The sequence below is a fragment of the Hippoglossus stenolepis genome, chromosome 18 (assembly GCF_022539355.2).
Source record: "Hippoglossus stenolepis isolate QCI-W04-F060 chromosome 18, HSTE1.2, whole genome shotgun sequence".
NCBI classification, from domain to species: Eukaryota; Metazoa; Chordata; class Actinopteri; order Pleuronectiformes; family Pleuronectidae; genus Hippoglossus; species Hippoglossus stenolepis.
The window spans coordinates 7,162,259-7,180,291 of NC_061500.1; the positions used below are offsets into that span (position 1 = coordinate 7,162,259).

Sequence of the window (18,033 nt, forward strand, 5' to 3'; positions counted from 1 at the left end):
GCTCTTTCTTCGAATTTGGTGAAGCTTTACCTGGTGATTTACAAGCGTTTCTTTTTTGTCGTCGCTCCCTTGCAGGTCCAGGTGCTGCTGTATTTCCTCCAGCTGGAGACCATCCCCACCCCGGACAGTAAACGACAGAGCATCCTCTTCTCCACTGAAGTATAGAGCAAACACTGGCTGTGACACCATGAAGGAGAGAAAAAGATGAGACGGACCTTGGCTCAAACTGAGCCTGTAGTAGTATGTTTTTTCAATTGACCAGATTCCGTTAGGCTCTTGCAGCTGGTTAAGGATTGTCTATGGCGATGCCCGCTCCTCTTGAACACAGGAGGGCGTCATTGAGCCTCTGAAGCTCAGTGTGCGGCGCTCTGTTTTCATACTGCTCGTGTTTAGTATGACTCCATGTTTCCTCAGTGATGTTGTGGGTGTGTCTGACATCTACTGTTTCTCCACGTTGCCCTTTGTCGGTCTTAGCATTGAAGAGATGCGAAAAAACGCGTCTTTCCTGATTCGTGGGTTAAGCTCGCCAACATATCACAATCTCCATGTATCTTTGTGTTTGGGCATTGTTCTCTATCTGTGTTTTCTGTTTTGGGACAATCATCCAAGTCAAGGCTCCCGCAAAACATGTTTATTCGTCTCAGACGTCCTTCCACGTCCACGTCGAGGAAAATTCTACTTGTGTCTTACATGATCTCAGTGCTTTGTTTCCGACGAGACGCAGGGAGACATTTGTTGGAGTTCCAAGCAAACGTCCAGCGCTGCCGCGTCACTGGCTTTTTTCTTTGTGGTACAAAAGCCGCGGGGGGAAGCAGACACCTACAATGTTCAAATGTTTACAGCGTAAACAAAACCTGGTCGGAGTCGGAACAAGACGGCTCAAAGAAGGACTGTAAAATAGAAGAGGAACACGAAGACTAGAAATAAACTGCAACCTGACTGCCAGCGGTTTGTCTGACCACAAAGATTTTACCCTACTTGTGTTGTTTGTGTCTCCAGGTAGTCTTCAGCGTAAATACCCAGGAAGCAATATATTTTCTAACATAGGAGTCGTCTGTGTTCATATCTTTGCTGAGGAAATGTCCTTCTTATTGTACCATAGGACATCTTTGCCAAATTCATATGTTGTTTGTTTGTTTGTTTCTAGGAAAAAAGGAAGCAGTTGTATTTACAGTTACAGTTTGTACATAATCTTTACAAAAAAGAAGTTTTTTTTCTTTTTGTTTAACAATTTAATCATTGTTGCTATTACTGTAATTTATTTTCGGGCCTGGGGGACAAATTGGTTTGTTTTTATGTGAACTTTGTTTGGGGGTTTGATTAAGGAAGTGGTAGGTCTTAGCCTTGACTTTGAGTCTTGCAGTAAATAAGCAGGATTTAGCCTTGATCTTATAGAAACTACTCAACTGTTCAGTCCAGCCGATCTATTACTCATTTATCATGAAGGCAACACACACACACACACACACACACACACACACACACACACACACACACACACACACACACACACACACACACACACACACACACACACACACACACACACACACATATATGTTGAAGTTACATACTGTCTGCTGCTGGGGAAAAGGCACAAGCTCTTTAACTGCTGGGTGTTCCTCAGCAGATCGTCCAGAGACCATGGTCTGTCTAGTGTAGACATTATGCAATGTCATAAAACACACACACACACACACACATATATGACATTGTCTCTATTAATCTGTGGCTGCAGACGTGCACTCATGCAATGTTAGAACTACTGTATTTATTACAATTCAAGTGACCTGAGCACTCAGCATTTATGTGCATTGAAGAGCATATCTGTTGGTTTAATGAAGGAATCTCATTTTGTTTTTATTTAATTTAATTTCTCTCGGCACTCAAATGTTCTGACAACTGTTCATCCCCGTTCTCCATCCGGTTGAACCTGAAGACGTCCCTAACGGCCAAGTTAAAGAAAAGCTCTTAAGATGTTTTCTTTTTACACTAAAACAACATATCTGTGTCCTTGATTTAACATGCAGGCATGTTTTTATTCTCTTTTCTTTATCTTCTTGTTGCTCTGTTTACAAACGTGTCCTCACACACTTGGCTTTGGGACGCCGTTAACTCACGAGGATCCGGTTTATCTCAGCGTGTCACTGCTTGGCCCATTTAAGGATACACGTCACGGTTCGATTCCCATATATACAATATCATAGGCATGAAGCTCAAAACCATCTGATCGTGTTACTGGATCTGTAAAGGGCTAGTAAGATATCACAGGAAGGCATAGGCAAGTACGTTTTAACATGAATGTCCGTAGACTTTTAATGGCGAGAGGAGTCTTTCCTCTTTGGATACACATCAGTGTTAAACGATTTGACGCCCAAAAGACGTTTATGTCGCCTTTCTCTTTAGATTTTACAGAAAACACCATCACTCTATCATCCCCATGAAAAACGGTTGAGGTTTGATTCTGGAAGTGTCCATGCGTTCATTCCCGGCCCAGTTGTGTGCATCTTTAATACTGCCACTGTGCACCTCCACCAACTCTGGCCTGTGCAGCATGCTCACAATCGACCCTCGTCTATATTTGAGGGGATGAATCCACAGCTCATCAGTTCCTCCGTCCGTGCATCACCTTTAGAAGTCCCGATTGCCTACACTCGTCTGCCCTATCGTGCCTCGACACTCCTCCTTTGGTTTGAGCGCCTGTGGTTAAAGGAATGTCAGCGGACGCGCGCTGACGCCGGAGACGTCGCTCGGTCTCCCGTTGCCTTTGCTGAGGGCGGCCACACACCTCTCACTTCTTAAACAAGGAGCTAAGACAGGACCTTAAGCTTAAGCACGGTCTTAGCTCGTATTGTAAACGCCTGCCACCCTCGTTTGACTGTGATGCTGTAAAACACAAACTGTGTCAGTCTGAAAGGGGCAAAGGACAGAATCTCCTGCCCTTTACAGTATGTTTCTTTTAGCTCTTAAAAAGTTTCAGCTCCTTTAATGCCTTTTATTTTTTATTTATTAACCTAGTTTGCTATAAGAAGGTCTACTGGATCTATTTATTTATGATATTATGTCATGGAAAACTGAATTAATGTTAGAAAAATGATCTTTTATGGGGAAGTCTTATGTTACAGTCTGCTTATCGAACATCCTGTTAAAAGTTATGTCGCAATCACAACCACCGCAAACACCTTTTTTAACCCCCAACCCCCAACTCCTGCATCCTCCAACATTGTCCTCTCTGTAGTAATTTGTGTCGTACAACAGACTGGCCACTGTGATTGTCTAGCTATCTGGCTTTTAGAGAACAGCAGGTATCAAGTTCCTGTCGATTCAAAAACGGTAGATTAAAAACTTCTCCTTCTTCTCCACAGCGTTGTATAATATGTATTATACTAGAGAGTACATAATTGGGTTTTTGGCTTTTATTTATTGTGGCGTCCATTGGCTTTTGATGAAGATGTTAAAGTTGATCAAGCTGGTAAAACCTCTAGTCTCTTTGAAAAGCCAAACTGTCAGTATATGGTAGAAGAGGGGGAAAAAAGTCCTATATTACTCTAAAATCTGATTTTTGTTTTATTTTTTGGTCTGTTGCTTGTCAGTGTATCTGCATGTACCCTCCATAACACGGTTCCCTCCATAACCTCGGTTCTGTACAAAGTCCACACGGCAAAAGAAAGGTTTAGTTTTTCTGTGCAATGGCCTGAAACTATGGAACATATTGCTCTATATGAAAGTTACAAAGATTTTGCGTTTATTGTACATGGCAACCGGAAATGATCACAACATTTTCATACAATTAATAATAATAATTTGAAATGACCCTGTGCAGCCACCATACTCTGATACGTTGACCTCTGGGTGGGAAATGCTTGTTTCTCTTCTGTTCAACTTTTACCTGTAAAAGCTGAGGACGAGACTTGCTTACCAACCACAAACTCTTGTTCCCTGTTGAATATTCAATGTTCTGCTTGTAGAACTGTAAAAAGGAAAACTGTATTCTGAGGGCAAACATGTTTGGAAGGCATTTGCAGCCTATGTTTGTACACAAAAATGTTAAATAAAATCTCCTGTATCAAGATCAAATGGCACGTTTTTTATTTTCTTCATTTTCTTTAGAGAGAGAACGACTGAAGCTGAACCTGGAGCAGACAGTGACTGGTCCAAATATTCACAATGAGCTGTTATGTCATTCACAAAACAGTGCAGAGCTGTTTGAAATTTGAAATGAAAGATAATAACAAATTGAAATTATTCTGAATATTTAAACTTGTCTGGAAATGTTTTCTTTTGACCCATTTGTTATATAAATAAAATACTCAGAACATTCCGATTTAGACACTAATAAAATGTACGTATTTAACTCTTTCACATAATTTGATGTTAACTAATAACAATAAAATCACACCCAACATATCTGCCAGTGAAATTTCCTTTACACTAAACTTTCCTGTTGCATTTGTCAGTAAACTGAGTCATGCAGGCCCTGGACAGAATGACGAATGGACTTTCTTAATCATGACAATATGAAGTTGTGACGACTGATGTGTCGCGGTGGGCTCCTGGCAGAGGGCATTGTGGGTAAATGTAGTCCTTATAGGAGTCACCTCAGGCAGCACTTGCACATTACACTGGAGCATCTAGCTTCTTTACACAACTTAAAGACATGGGTCAACATTTGGACGTGCATCCTCTGTAATGATGCATGTGAAACTAAAGACACTAAAAGCACATGGAACTAATTTCAATGGGTTTTATAGGGCTTATTAAACCATAGAGCTATGATATAAAAACACTCGCTTCACAATGGGTGAGAGTGATCACTCAGCTCCAACGCTCTGCAGACAAACTAAATATAAAAATAATCTTGTGGGGGAAGTGGGAAATACCAACAAATGTATGATTAGGTGAAATAGGGAACATGCAGCCATCGACACATGGTCGAGGTTGGAGGGCTCTGAGTGTGTGTGTGTGTGTTCCAAGTAGTACTCATGTTGTGGGGATCTAATTCTGTTTACATTGGGGCCAAAAAGTCCCCATAAGGTAAGTTATTCAGTTTAAGGTGAAGACATGTTTAGAGGTTTAGGCTAAGGTTAGGTTAAGGGTAAGGTTAAGGGTTAGGGGTTAGGGTTACACAAGTAAAAACTATGGATAAGCTTGCAGGAACTCATTTATTTTAACTGAATTCAATTTTATTGTATTTATTCTCTTTTTTATTTACTTCAACTGTCATCCCTCAACTAGTTGTCATCGTTTGAGTCATTGGTTATTTCCATATCTTCATACGCCACTGTTTGCGAAGCAACCCCCGCCCTCACACACACAAAGTGTGAGAGGGAGAGAGAGAGAGAGAGAGAGAGACAGAGAGAGAGAGAGAGGCGTGTTTTCCTGGTGTGCACCTTCAAACTTCACAGACCAGCAGCAGCAGCATCGTGTCAGAGGATTTACAGCTTTTTGCTATTTCTTATATTCACTTTGTTTCCACACATTGAAGTTTCTTGTCATCTGGATGGAAAGACTATTATTTTCACCCCAACAATCAGGTAAGGAGATAAATATAGTTGTTATAGCTCGTTTATGATGTTTAAAATGTCAGATCAGCTTTGGATCATCTTCTAACATGAGGGGAAACTGATTAAAAGCAACATATCAACTAAAAGGACTGTTTTATAAAGGATATATTCTCAGACTATATCAATTTATTGTTATTCTTAAATTTTTTATTATTTTACTTTATACACACAGGGTTTTCTCCAGTAATAACAATGATACTAATAACAATACATAAGCATTTCTTTGTGATTTCGGTGGAGCTGAGCTGCTCCATTGATTGACAGGGTAGTGACAGGTCCCCTCCTGCAGGATGTTTATTTTCTTATCACTTCCTCCAAGGCCTCTGAGCACATACTGTATATCAATCCTCATATTAATGGAGAGGGGGGGGGGCAGTTGTATTCAAAGCAGCCAACTGGAAGAAGGTCAAACAAGAACGCTGAGCATGTGATGGCTTAAAGTGTGGGTGATGACCTGTAAACCTGCAGCACTGTGATTCCCTTTGTTTTGTTTCGTTTCCTGTGCAGGTTCAGAAATGTTTTCATCCTACAAGCTGAAAAGTGTTGATTTGTGCACAACTGCTTTATTTTTACATTTATCTCTCTCTCTCCGGGGGGGGAGAGTAAATACAGACAAATACACACATAATTTAATGTACTACATTTATTTCTTAGTAAAAGTTAAAAACATCCAGTAGATGTACATTTATTAAGTTTAACAATATTCTTATTTGCAGTTAAATCTGCCTATTTCAATTATATCTGCTAATTATTTTTGCATTAAATTCAGATTTCGATTTAATCTACTTTTTTTCATACGTCACAGCTATTCTGATCAACCTACTTCTTGTAATTTTCATTTCCTCAATTCGTAAGCTATATTTAAACAATTTCACAAGTTTTAAATTTAGTTTACTCAGAATTGTCAAAACGGTTCACCAAATATATCCTAGTTCAGGTTTTTTAGAGTGTTGATGATTTTCAGTCGCAGTAGCTTTTCTAAACCTGCTGGATAAACCCTGAATTCCTCCGGGCTGATGTGAGCAGGTTTCAGCCGAAAACAATAGAGGAAACAAGAAAAGTGGGACTTTGGCCAATCAGGACCAGAGCAGTGAGTCACAGGGTTAAATGTCATCAAAAGAGGTCGATTTGAACAATGTATGATAAGTGACAAGAAAAGAAGAATATACTATTTTTTCAACACTAGTACACTTAAGTGCAGTTATGGTCTTTTAACAAGCTTTGATCATGTAAGAGTCTGAGAGAGGAAATGAGAGTTTCCCTCCCTCGTGTTTTGTGGTTTTATATTAGAATAACTGAATATAACTGAATTGAAACTGAATTTGGCCGATATATTATCACCACAACTTTTCATCAGTCAAAGTTACTTAGAGTTGAACTTGTCAGGCATCCACTGGAAGCGAGTCCATCGGTGTTCAGCGATCGAGCAGCAGGAAGAAACGTCTGAGCATCTTCAGGCCTCAGGATAATACATGTGAAGACAGGTCAAACTAGCTTGTGCAATTGTATTAAAATTGTGTGCCTCATTATCCATCCATCCCTCCCTCCATTATTTATACCACTTATCCTTTGAGGGTCTTTGGGGCGAGAGGCGGGGTGCACCCTGCTCACCAGTATATCACAGGACCAATCCTCATCATTACTACCTTAATCTACGGTAACATGGGGACTGAATAAACATTGGATTGGGAATTCCTGTTCTGTGACATATGCTAACGTAAGGCACCAAAATAGATCAATAACAGAAAAACAATCTTGTTGAGTCTTATCTTGTCAAAGTTTTCTGACCACAGAACTGGCAGGAATTTTGACTCATGTTTGCAGATGGTTATTTTTTCCACTGTCGTTCATAAAGTTTCCCTTCGGCTGGTTTCTGCTCTGTGCGCTTTGTCTCGCTTTGATCTCACGGGATAAAAACAAGTTCTTTAAGTGTGTTCAGCCAACAGGATACAATGTGTGATAATGATCTTGGTATAATAACGTACAGCAGTGCATTTAAGATGTTCATGCTGGTATCAATATTTTTTTCAAAACTGCTTTTAATATTAACAAATAGATAGATTGTTTGTGACATTTATGATTGATTTTTTACTATATGGTTTATTATATACTTATTTCATGAGCCTATCATTGTAGATTGTTTTATTGACACCCTCATATTTTGCTGTTAGTTGACCTTTGTCATATATTTAAAGTTTCCTTGAGTGTCTTGAAACCTGCCCATTTATAAAAGGTATCCTTTATTATATTATAGTAATAGTAGGAAGTACATTTTTCAACTTTAAGTGCATAAGAAAAAATAATAGTTGAGCATTTTTTACTAGTTATTATTATTATTATTATTATTATTATTATTATTACTATTACTATTAGTAGTAGTAGTAGTAGTAGTAGTGTTTTAGATGATGATGAGCATTAACGACATTTTGTTATGGTCACTGAGAAATCAAATATCGTGTCGGATCAAATCATCTGGACCCAAACTAAACACAACACATTTTTCCACTCTTGCAATGTCTCATTAAATTTTATTTAGTGTTCAAAGATCATTTCAATCATTTCAAACTACTGGAGAGAACTTATATAATAATAACAATCATAATAATAATAATAATAATAATAATAATAATAATAACACATCTGTCTCCCTTACTCCCCTCAGCTGTTGTGCACTCAGGAACTGAACAACTTGACCTACATCGCATTCAAACTCTTCACCTCTGCGAAGGCTCTCTGAGGTTGAGCCCCTGTTTGTGATAACACACTCTAATCTGCTTACAGTACAGAGGAATTCAGCTAAATACCCTGAGAAAACACAGCAGGGATAGTTTTACAGCTTTCCTGTAATGGTGTAATGGCTCCTCAAATTCAGAGGTGCCTCACTTTGGGTAATTATCAGTGATTTTTGGAAGAATATGATGTCAGTGGTGGGAATGATTAGTGTGTGGAAGGGTTTCGGGAAACTGGAATAAAAGGTGCATTGTTGGATTGTCTGCTTTGGCCCTGTGCGGAGAATAAATTGTCCCCTGCTGTCTACCAGAGATAGATGGCTCTTCTGACCTGTTGTGTGGTGACCTGCAATCTGTTTGTTCAGGCTCCACCACTGAGATTGTGTTCTCCCTCTTCCTCTCGTTTCTCTACAGGCCACTGCTCTTAATTTGCTGTAGCTGTTGTGCAAAAGTCCCAGACGCTGTGTCGTCAATGTTCCCGCCACCATCTGTGAGAAAGTCAACCAAGCTGTAAGAGGAAGGCTGACAGACGGGTGTGTGACGATAAAAGGTATGAGCGAAGTCAGGCCTCGGACATGATGTTTGTGGTGGGAACTTCCTGTCTTGGCCGTGCCCCTGTGACACAATCACTCTTCCATTAAGCGGTTTGGCGAGCAGGTATTTTGTCTCAAAACACGTCAGGCAGCTTAGTGAGTGGGATGACAGCACCAAGAAAGCAGAGAAGACAGAGAACTCACCATGCTGAAGAGTGACCAGCTGGTCTATATTGTCCTGGAGCTGGTGATCGCCTGCCTGGCTGTGGCTGGAAACATCCTGGTGTGCTGGGCCGTCTGCCTTAACTCCAACCTGCAGACCATCACCAACTTCTTTTTGGTGTCACTGGCTGTGGCTGATATCGCTGTAGGGCTGCTGGCAATTCCCTTCGCCATCAGCATCAGGTACCATTTCATTTTTTACACCTCTTAATTATAATTTGTTTTGATGAAAAATCGGTGTAATCCTGAATCAAAGCATTAAATTCCACACCAAAAACCCTGGGACTGATTTGGGCCAATGATTCACTAGATTTTAATACAGTCCATATTTCTGAACCTGTGATATTTTCTTGCAGTACCGGCTTCTGTGCAAACTTCTACGGCTGCTTGTTCATCGCCTGCTTCGTGCTCGTGCTCACCCAGAGCTCCATCTTCAGCCTTCTGGCCATCGCTGTGGACCGCTACATCGCCATCAAGAACCCGCTCAGGTGAGGGGAGAAGTAAAAGTTCCAATCCACTGAAAACTGAAACAGGGACGGAGACTTCCACAGTGTCACGTTATCCATAATCAGGTCACTTTTCAAAGATTTCTGCTACTGTATGAAGTTTGAACCACTTTTTCTTTTTTGGAAAAGAAAACTTTAAGGGTATTTTTCTTGGCTCGTGCCCCACACCTCCAGCAAATTTCATGGAAATCAGTTGAGTAGATCTCGCGTCATCCTTCTACGTATCAAGCAAATCCAGTGTTCAGACAGAGATATGCATCTCCACCGGCCTTACTGGGTTCCTGTTTTCATGCTGTTGAGAATATTTAAACAAGCTGAAGCGTTATTTTCATCCATGTAAATCAACACCATTCAAATAACATCGTAAAATAGCTCAATTGCTTTTGCAGCTAAGAACAAAACCAAACCCACGGCTGTTTAATCACCGCTGCGTTACTCCAGTCATGAGAGGATATTTCAATGAGTAAAACACAACAGGTGATACATTTGCATAAGCAGTTGCATAACAGCTCATGCATCCTTGTGTGTGCTCACAGATGACAGCAAACCAATCATTCATCAGAAGTTTACATAGCTTTATATATATATATATATATACTGTATATTACAAGGGACTGTTTTTGATTAAGTGTAGTTGATCTTACAAAGAATAAATTATTATTCGAGCAGATTTTTCTTGGCAACTCCTAGAAAGTAGAGTTTGCAACTAACTTCAAAATAAAATGATGTTTGAATCTTTTTTCATTTATTTTTTTATTTTAAGGAATCAGGTCCTGCTGTCTAGACATTTGCCAAGTTCCTGACAGATCGGACATATGCTGACCAAACACAAATGTCCAGACTTTGAATTTATACCACAAATGCTTTTAAATATTAAAGCTAAGACCACATTTCTGCTCATATCGTCGATACACATCATATTTGTGTTTAAGTTTATTGACACGAAAGCCTCCCAACTCCCTTCTGTGAAACCAAATCCAAGTCAGAGTTGAGTTACAAGCCATCAAATCATCACTGCAAATAAAGATGGACGACACTTCTCCACTTCCTCCCACTATCCTGAAATGAAGCTAAAATATCCTGCTGCCATCTTGCCCATTTGGATTCAGCACAATAACAATCTGGGACCGTCGATACACGCTTCAGTTGTATCTTTCCTTAATGACATTCCAGCTCCATTAGCATCAAGTAACTAATTCAAATTAAACTCAGCTAATGTACATTTTCCAGTAATGGCAGCACTCTCATACGCTGTCTTCTTTACCTAAAAAACAGTAAAAAAAAAAAAAAAGCAGGACAACTAATATCTTTCCTAGGTTTATTAAATGAATAATTCCCCCACGCTTGAATGCACAACCATTTTGTCCTCATTTGAATCACCTCATATTGACTTTGCTGCAGATACGATCATAATGAAGTTAGATAAGGCAGCCGGCCCTCATGTATTAGAGTGTCCTCCTCTCAGGTACAACAGCCTGGTGACAGGGCAGAGGGCGAAGGCCATCATCACCCTGTGCTGGGTCCTCTCAGTGGTCATCGGCCTGACTCCGATGCTGGGCTGGAACACAGGTGGGCCATTCATTTAGAACAACGTAAATGCATGCTTCCAATGCCTCAGAAATCTTCTTACCCTACATTGTAGAAAAATGTGAAGTTAAACACTGTTACTCCGGTTTCTGAGAAGATAGTCTAATGTCTGAGTTTTGACTTGTGTTTGTTTCATTGTCAGTTGTTCGAAGCAATGACATCTGAAAATCTTTATTTCCAACCACATCCTGTTTTAAGCTACAACAACACATTTCTAGAACAATTGTTTTCAGAATGAACAGACACACAGAATGAGGGAGAAAAGCATGAAATAGACACTTGAGTAAAACCGCAAAAATGCATTAATAGTATTGAACCACTAGAGAAAAGTGCTCGAGTTCAGAAATGAAGCCGGCATTTTCCCACTAGTGTCAATCTTTCTAACTCACAGCACAGATGATTACTGAGGAGAACACAGGTAAACAGTTGAATTTGGGGTCACCTAAATCCCAAACCGTGCTTGTTCACTGTTGCCACAATTAAACAAAAAATCCCCCCTGTCTCTGTTGCACAGGTTTGAACACCGAAGCCGCCACCAACACAAGCAGCACCTGCCCAAATAGCCTGTGCGAGTGTCTGTTCGAAAGAGTGGTCACCATGGACTACATGGTCTATTTCAACTTCTTTTGCTGTGTGCTGGTGCCTCTGCTGGTCATGCTGGTCATCTATGCCAACATCTTCATGGCCGCGCAGCACCAGCTCCGGATGATTGGTTTCAAAGCTGCACACATGCCCGCTCTTGCAGTGGTAACCTCACCTTCGAGCTCAACTCGCTCCACCCTGCAGAAGGAGGTGCATGCCGCCAAGTCACTGTCCATCATTGTGGGGATGTTTGCCTTTTGCTGGCTTCCAGTGCACATCATCAACTGTTTCAACCACATGTGTCCCGACTGCAATCGCCCAGACATCTGGTTGATGAACATCGCCATCATCCTCTCGCATGCTAACTCCGTTGTGAATCCCTTCATCTATGCCTATCGCATTCGGGAGTTCAGGGAGACCTTCCGGAGGATCCTGTCCCAGCACATCCTGGGGCAGGGGGATATGCATGGGCTTGGCGATGGCAGAGGTGTTGGGAGCAGCAGGAGCAGCATCGTCAGGACTTCTTCCTCTTCCCGCACCAGTAAAGAGTCATCATGTGGCACTGTAGTAAACAGTTACATCCTAGACCCTGGTTCAAAGCAAACCAAAGCTAACCAGGAGGCATCTTGCCACTGGACCACAAAGTTAGACTCTGCACCAGGTGGCCACACACCCAACTGTCACCAAATAAGAAGCGGTTCACTAACACAGCAGCTGCCGTGCATCATGGGATTTGCTGCGCAGGAAGGAAAAGAGTCAGACACATATTTCGGGGGAACAACAGATGCTTTGGAGCTGAGAGACAGTGGGAGTGGTATTACTTTTGTGAATGTTCATGCCGCTTTCTTAAAACAGACGGACTGCACCTGCTCTGCAGAGCTTACAGAAGTCTCATGACACAGAGATTTAGGAATATAAACTGTATTTATACTGCCGTCAAATATATAACATTCTGCAAATAACACGAAGGATGAACAAAGCAGATCGATAGCAGCAGTAAAGCTGTGTTTCATCTTTTTGTTGTAATATCTTGTTTTGCTTGGTTACTTTGTTCTCAGCACCGATCTCTGATTTGGATCAAATCTACAAGAAAACAAAGAAACGTGCTAATGCTTAAATTCTCCCACATTTTTTTTTAGGTGTCTTTTAAACAATTTGCATCTTGGAGTGCATAAAAGTACTTTCAACTGCCCTGGATCCACTGTATACGTGTTTTTAAAACATTTATATGATAATGTTGCATTATTTTGTACACGGTCACCTGTGTTATTTTTACCCACTGGAGAATTAAATATGTCTTTATTCCGCAGTAGTTCACTTTTTATTGAGGTTTTTTCAAGATAATTGTGACTATTGGACTGAGTGATACGAGGCGAGCGTGGGGGAAACAATGATGTTTGACAGGTATTTCAAGGCGAGCACTATCTCTTGTTTATAGATCTGTTGAAAAGTCATTTCTCAAACTGCTGGATGACCACAGAACACCTGATGATGCTGGTTTGATAACTGCCCGGCAACACGTGTCTGTTGCTGCCTCAACAACAACTAAGTGACAGATGATTCAAAGGCGCTGATGTATACGAGCCAGTTACCACACACCCAAAACAAAGCTTGCTGGTCTAACCAAATATCAGCCCATATGCTTGTAACACACACACATACGCACGGCCACAGACGACTCTGCAGGAGGTGTTTACAGAGCGGCCCTGCTGCTGACGCCAGTCAATGGGCCTAATGCAATGGAAATCAAATGAAGGTTCATTTGATGATGTCTTTTATTATGCCATTATGCCTTCGCTCTCCTCATTTAGAGGCCCTTTCACTGCGGGGCATTAAGCAACACTTGTGTGCTTTACAGAAATCCAGGAAGAAGCATACATGGGTATGTTTCTAGCTCACGTACTGTGTATTTATTTATTTTTAAATATGTACATATCAGTTGTTTATTACACTTTGTGGCATTTTACAGCAGTATGCAAATCAATAAAGCCATTTCCCTTTGATGTTGTATGCTTAGTTTTTTTTGTACTATTCAAACCTGAGTCATTTGTTTTGTATACAATAAAAGTGATGTAGATAAATACACAAAACACTGTCCTGCCTCACAGACACCAATATTTGTTATGTGATTACAGGCTCCAGCAGGATTCATGAGAGGATGATGTCCAGTAGAAATACAATCAAACAGTAGGGGAGGAAGTACTCAAACATTTTACTTAAAAAGTGCAGAGAAAAAGACAAAAATGTACTCAGGTAAAAGTTAAAGTACCACATTAACTTTTCTTCTTGAGTAAAAGCAATTTAAACTTAAAGTTTGTGCCTACTGTATATTCAGTTTGATACAAGAATAGTTCACACTCTGACATAACTGTCATTAATGAAGAATGATATGCTTTGTAAAAATGGAATTGGAGTAGAAAGTACAGACATCTCCTGACATGTGGTGGGGTAACAGTGGAAAGTATCCTATACCTGAAAATGAATCTACTGAAGTAAAGTACATATACATGAAAAATATACTTAGGCACAATAACAAAGTCAATGTACTTTGTTTAATCCCACCACTGTAATCCAATTGGCCTTCTTCTAGGACACCATTTATTTTATAAACTACTAAATAGTTAGTATGTGCTGCTTTGTATAAAACTGATGTCACAGGAATCATCACAAAATAAGATGATTTTCCCGAGCTCGAACATACAAGTCCCATGATGCACCACGGGTTCCATTCCACCGGAAGCACTTCACTTGACTACTGTTGCATTGTGGGTAAGCGGAAGAAGGCTCAAAAAGAGACGCGAAAGCGACAAGAGCACGTTGCAGAGTCAAGAATTAAACCACAAAGAAAATCTGTTTCCAGAGCAGAATCCAGGTAAACGTGTTATTGTTTTTTATAAATATGTGTAATCGCTTAGCTTTGCTTAACCAACAGTGGTGCTTGGCCCTGTGGCGCATCTGCACCTTATTCATTCACGTAGCCAACATGGCTGCGTCTATTATCTGCGCTCAAAGTGTACGTTTGAAATTCAAATGTTTGAAATGGAGCTGAAGTCCTGTTGAATGTTGGTTTGTAGGTTGTAGCAGCAACTAGCTTCATATAATGTGTGGAGATCTTTGCTCTGGTTCTGTACTCTGCGTTATTTTATAAGTTAGCCTAGCCGGCTAACGCGGCTAATTTAGCTAGCAGGCAACTCCCCCCTTGCCTCTGCGATTACACACGTCTTATTATTATCAAACTTGAAGTTCATTGTTTTTAAACTGCTTTAAAAAATACTATGAACCATTTCACTGTAATGTTTGAAACTGTGGTCGCCACCTCACAGGATGATTTGTAGTCGCAGCACCAGAGCTGCTAATGCTGCTAATGGAGTCGCACAACAAATTATTCTGACGGAGCCAGTTCCTGGTTTCTTAGCTTTTAAACCTAACAAAAATCAAAGTGATATTTTGCTGTACAAATAAAACTAGCTACAAGAAACTGTTTCAGCCCAACAACAACAACTTATCCTGCTAAATAGTACTACATTGGAGAGGATAGGATGGTGGGAGTTGACATCTTAGTATTGCAGGGATTATAATGGGAACAGCATATTTTAACACGCTCTTTCAATACTTGTTGTGTTTCAGGAACACAGTTGAAAAATGTCCATCGGCGTACCAATCAAGGTTCTGCATGAAGCAGAGGGACACATCGTGACCTGTGAGACCAACACTGGAGAGGTGTACCGGGGCAAGCTGATCGAGGCCGAGGACAACATGAACTGCCAGGTTGGTCTTGATCACTATAAATGACACCGCCACAGTTATGTTCTGTGCTTTTTGGGAGATAAGCTGGTTCAGACAGTGATTACTAGAGTACTTGTGTCAGAATCGGAGATACTTTATTGATTACAAGTTAAAATTTGGTTTTGCAGCAGTCAAACTATTTTTATTCAGTCCTGGTATTACAGAAAGTAATACCCATAAAGGTGATCATTTCACATAATGTTTTTAAGGGGGAAATTTGCACTGTACCCCATTCCCATTGAACTTTTCTGCAGGTGCTGCTGTTAAGTGTTTCACTTATTTCTTTAAGATATTTCCTCTGTGTTTTACTCTTGTCTAAATTATTGTATTTGAAGCTAGATTAATAAAAAGGAAGTGACAGGAAGTTATGCTGTACTTGTTATATTCTAGAATCCAAGTTGTTAAATCAGTTCAGATGGTTAGAAATAAATGAGCAGTTAGATTCAACAGAATGGCTTGGATTGTTATTTAGCTTAAGTCTTTACTATTTAATTCAAGCTTAATTATGCTTCGTGTGTATTTTATTCTAAAAATATGGGTAATTTACTATAACACTGTAAAAAATGTCAGCTGTGATTAAACCGGCAAGCAACTAAAATAAAAAAAATCTTTCTTCCATTGCTACAGATGTCAAATATCACAGTGACTTACCGTGATGGCCGGGTGGCGCAGTTGGAGCAAGTCTACATTCGTGGCAGCAAAATCCGCTTCCTGATCTTACCAGACATGTTAAAGAATGCGCCTATGTTAAAGAGTATGAAGAACAAGAACCAAGGATCTGGTGCAGGAAGGGGAAAGGCGGCTATTCTCAAAGCACAAGGTGAGTGGGAAGATTTATTTATCAGACTCATGCCGATTATTCTGGCCTCCTGCAGTTTACACAGTTTACAACTAAGCCAGGGTTTTTCCTTCATAGAAAATTCCGAGAAGACCACCTCCGTCAAATTTCTAGCCCAGTGTAAACCACTTATAGTGACCACGTTTGTCAAGTGCCAAATTCATCACTATAAGAGGTTTATAACTAAACGAATTGCGTAGCTTCTGTATAACGTTCCCGTAACTAGAGGGAAAGGTGACGGGGCCACACACACTGACGCCGCTGCTCACCTCTCTCACTCACTCACTCACTCACTCAGACACACTAACACACAGTGTAATAGGGTAAAAACAACAGAATTTGTCAACGTAGAAAATGTATGGAGAGCTGGAGGAGACTGCAGCGAGTGCTCTGCTTGGCTCGATGCGGTTGGCAGTGCGCAGCAGGAATGAGGAGCAGTCAATTATTGACAGAGCCGGTTAAAAACTGGAAAACATCCTTTTTACTGTTCCAGCGTGTATGAACAGCCTCCAAATGAACACTGTAAGCAGCCTTAGTGGAGCTGTGCATGGCTCTCCGTGTGCCTGGGTAACAATCCTTTAAAATCTGACTTGTCTCAACATTTCTGACAAAAACCTGTTGGGTTCAAAAAGTAGAATTTTATAAATGTTCCACTTATCCTCAGTAGCTTTAATTTATTAACCTCTTTCTGTGACCAGCTCCCTCGATGAGTGACGCACTCTGTTCTAATGTTTTTTGTTTGTATTGAAATGTGTTGTCTTGTCTTTTTGTCTGCAGTGGCAGCTCGAGGCAGAGGCCGTGGTGGAATGGGAAGAGGAAACATCTTCCAGAAGAGGCGATAATTGCGACATCTGTGTTTAAGATTTTTACATTGTATAGTCTTTTTGATTTTTGTCTTTTTTGGATTGGGTATCTTGGATATTGTTGCAATCCTGTTTGCAGATTACTGCTTTGATTTCATTTTTTATGAAAATAAACATGTCAACTTGATGTGTCCCTTTTTTTGTATTTGATTTATTTATATAACACATTAAAAACAACAGGAGCTGAACAAAAGTGCTTTACAGTCATGTTAAAGAAAAGCAACGCAAGTATGGATCAAATGATAAGAAAGGCTGTGATCTGTAGCTGACTGATTGGGAGAGGGTAGAGACAGGTCTTATTAGATATTTTCTTTAAAGATAAACAAGACTGAACAATTTTGCAGTGGTTCTTAACTAGTAAAAGCTACCAGTCACAACATGGTTGACGTGTTTATCCATATTAATAGTTAGTAATTTGACCACTGACATCAAAGTCACCTCAACCTTTACTGTCATTCATCCACTTAATTGCTACAAAGCTGAATGAAAGGCCAGAGTACAAAGCTGGAACAAACTGCAATGTTAAAAAAACCCACTATAAATAAAATACTAGATAAACAGTGCAATATACAACATTAAAAACAGCAATATAACAAAAAAATACAACAAACTACTTCCATATCAAACATAATGCAAGATACAATGGAATACATCATAGAACTGAAACATAAAAAAATTGAGCAATGTTAGAATATAACTGCAATAACAAATAAGCTCCAGCCCAAACAGGTGGGTGGGCATTTAAGGTGAACTCCTGACTTGAACACAGTAAAAAGTAATTATGGCTAAATAAATACCACTTATGTTTAAAAATATATATATA

The 18,033-nt window shown here is 40.1% G+C and overlaps 3 protein-coding genes across 4 annotated transcripts in view; all 3 read left to right on the plus strand.

Moving 5' to 3' along the window:
* The window catches only part of bcr (BCR activator of RhoGEF and GTPase), an 81,006-nt gene extending 76,934 nt beyond the window's left edge, over nt 1-4,072 (plus strand). For both annotated transcript variants that reach the window (XM_035184248.2, XM_047344462.1), the window contains one exon: nt 76-4,072. In XM_035184248.2, coding sequence (XP_035040139.2) covers nt 76-165 — 90 coding nt within the window. In that variant the 3' untranslated portion in view covers nt 166-4,072. The remainder of the gene's footprint in view (nt 1-75) is intronic.
* Nucleotides 4,073-5,394: 1,322 nt separating this feature from the next.
* On the plus strand, nt 5,395-13,708 carry adora2ab (adenosine A2a receptor b). The gene is made up of 5 exons (XM_047344358.1): nt 5,395-5,534; nt 8,708-9,231; nt 9,405-9,536; nt 11,020-11,123; nt 11,656-13,708. The coding sequence occupies exons 2-5, from the start codon at nt 9,032-9,034 to the stop codon at nt 12,618-12,620; spliced, it is 1,401 nt and encodes a 466-aa protein (XP_047200314.1). The 5' UTR covers nt 5,395-5,534; nt 8,708-9,031; the 3' UTR covers nt 12,621-13,708.
* A 734-nt stretch (nt 13,709-14,442) lies between these two features.
* Nucleotides 14,443-17,337, plus strand: snrpd3l (small nuclear ribonucleoprotein D3 polypeptide, like). The gene is made up of 4 exons (XM_035184253.2): nt 14,443-14,595; nt 15,351-15,491; nt 16,137-16,329; nt 17,125-17,337. The coding sequence occupies exons 2-4, from the start codon at nt 15,366-15,368 to the stop codon at nt 17,187-17,189; spliced, it is 384 nt and encodes a 127-aa protein (XP_035040144.1). The 5' UTR covers nt 14,443-14,595; nt 15,351-15,365; the 3' UTR covers nt 17,190-17,337.
* The last annotated feature ends 696 nt before the right edge of the window (nt 17,338-18,033 follow it).

Bases quoted from the DNA above. Each gene is read 5' to 3' on its own strand.
- adora2ab (XM_047344358.1), top strand. From the start codon at position 9,032: ATGCTGAAGAGTGACCAGCTGGTCTATATTGTCCTGGAGCTGGTGATC. The intron at 9,232-9,404 runs GTACCATTTCAT...ATTTTCTTGCAG, and splicing joins CCCTTCGCCATCAGCATCAG to TACCGGCTTCTGTGCAAACT. The intron at 9,537-11,019 runs GTGAGGGGAGAA...TCCTCCTCTCAG, and splicing joins GCCATCAAGAACCCGCTCAG to GTACAACAGCCTGGTGACAG.
- snrpd3l (XM_035184253.2), top strand. From the start codon at position 15,366: ATGTCCATCGGCGTACCAATCAAGGTTCTGCATGAAGCAGAGGGACAC. The intron at 15,492-16,136 runs GTTGGTCTTGAT...CCATTGCTACAG, and splicing joins AGGACAACATGAACTGCCAG to ATGTCAAATATCACAGTGAC. The intron at 16,330-17,124 runs GTGAGTGGGAAG...TTTTGTCTGCAG, and splicing joins GGCTATTCTCAAAGCACAAG to TGGCAGCTCGAGGCAGAGGC.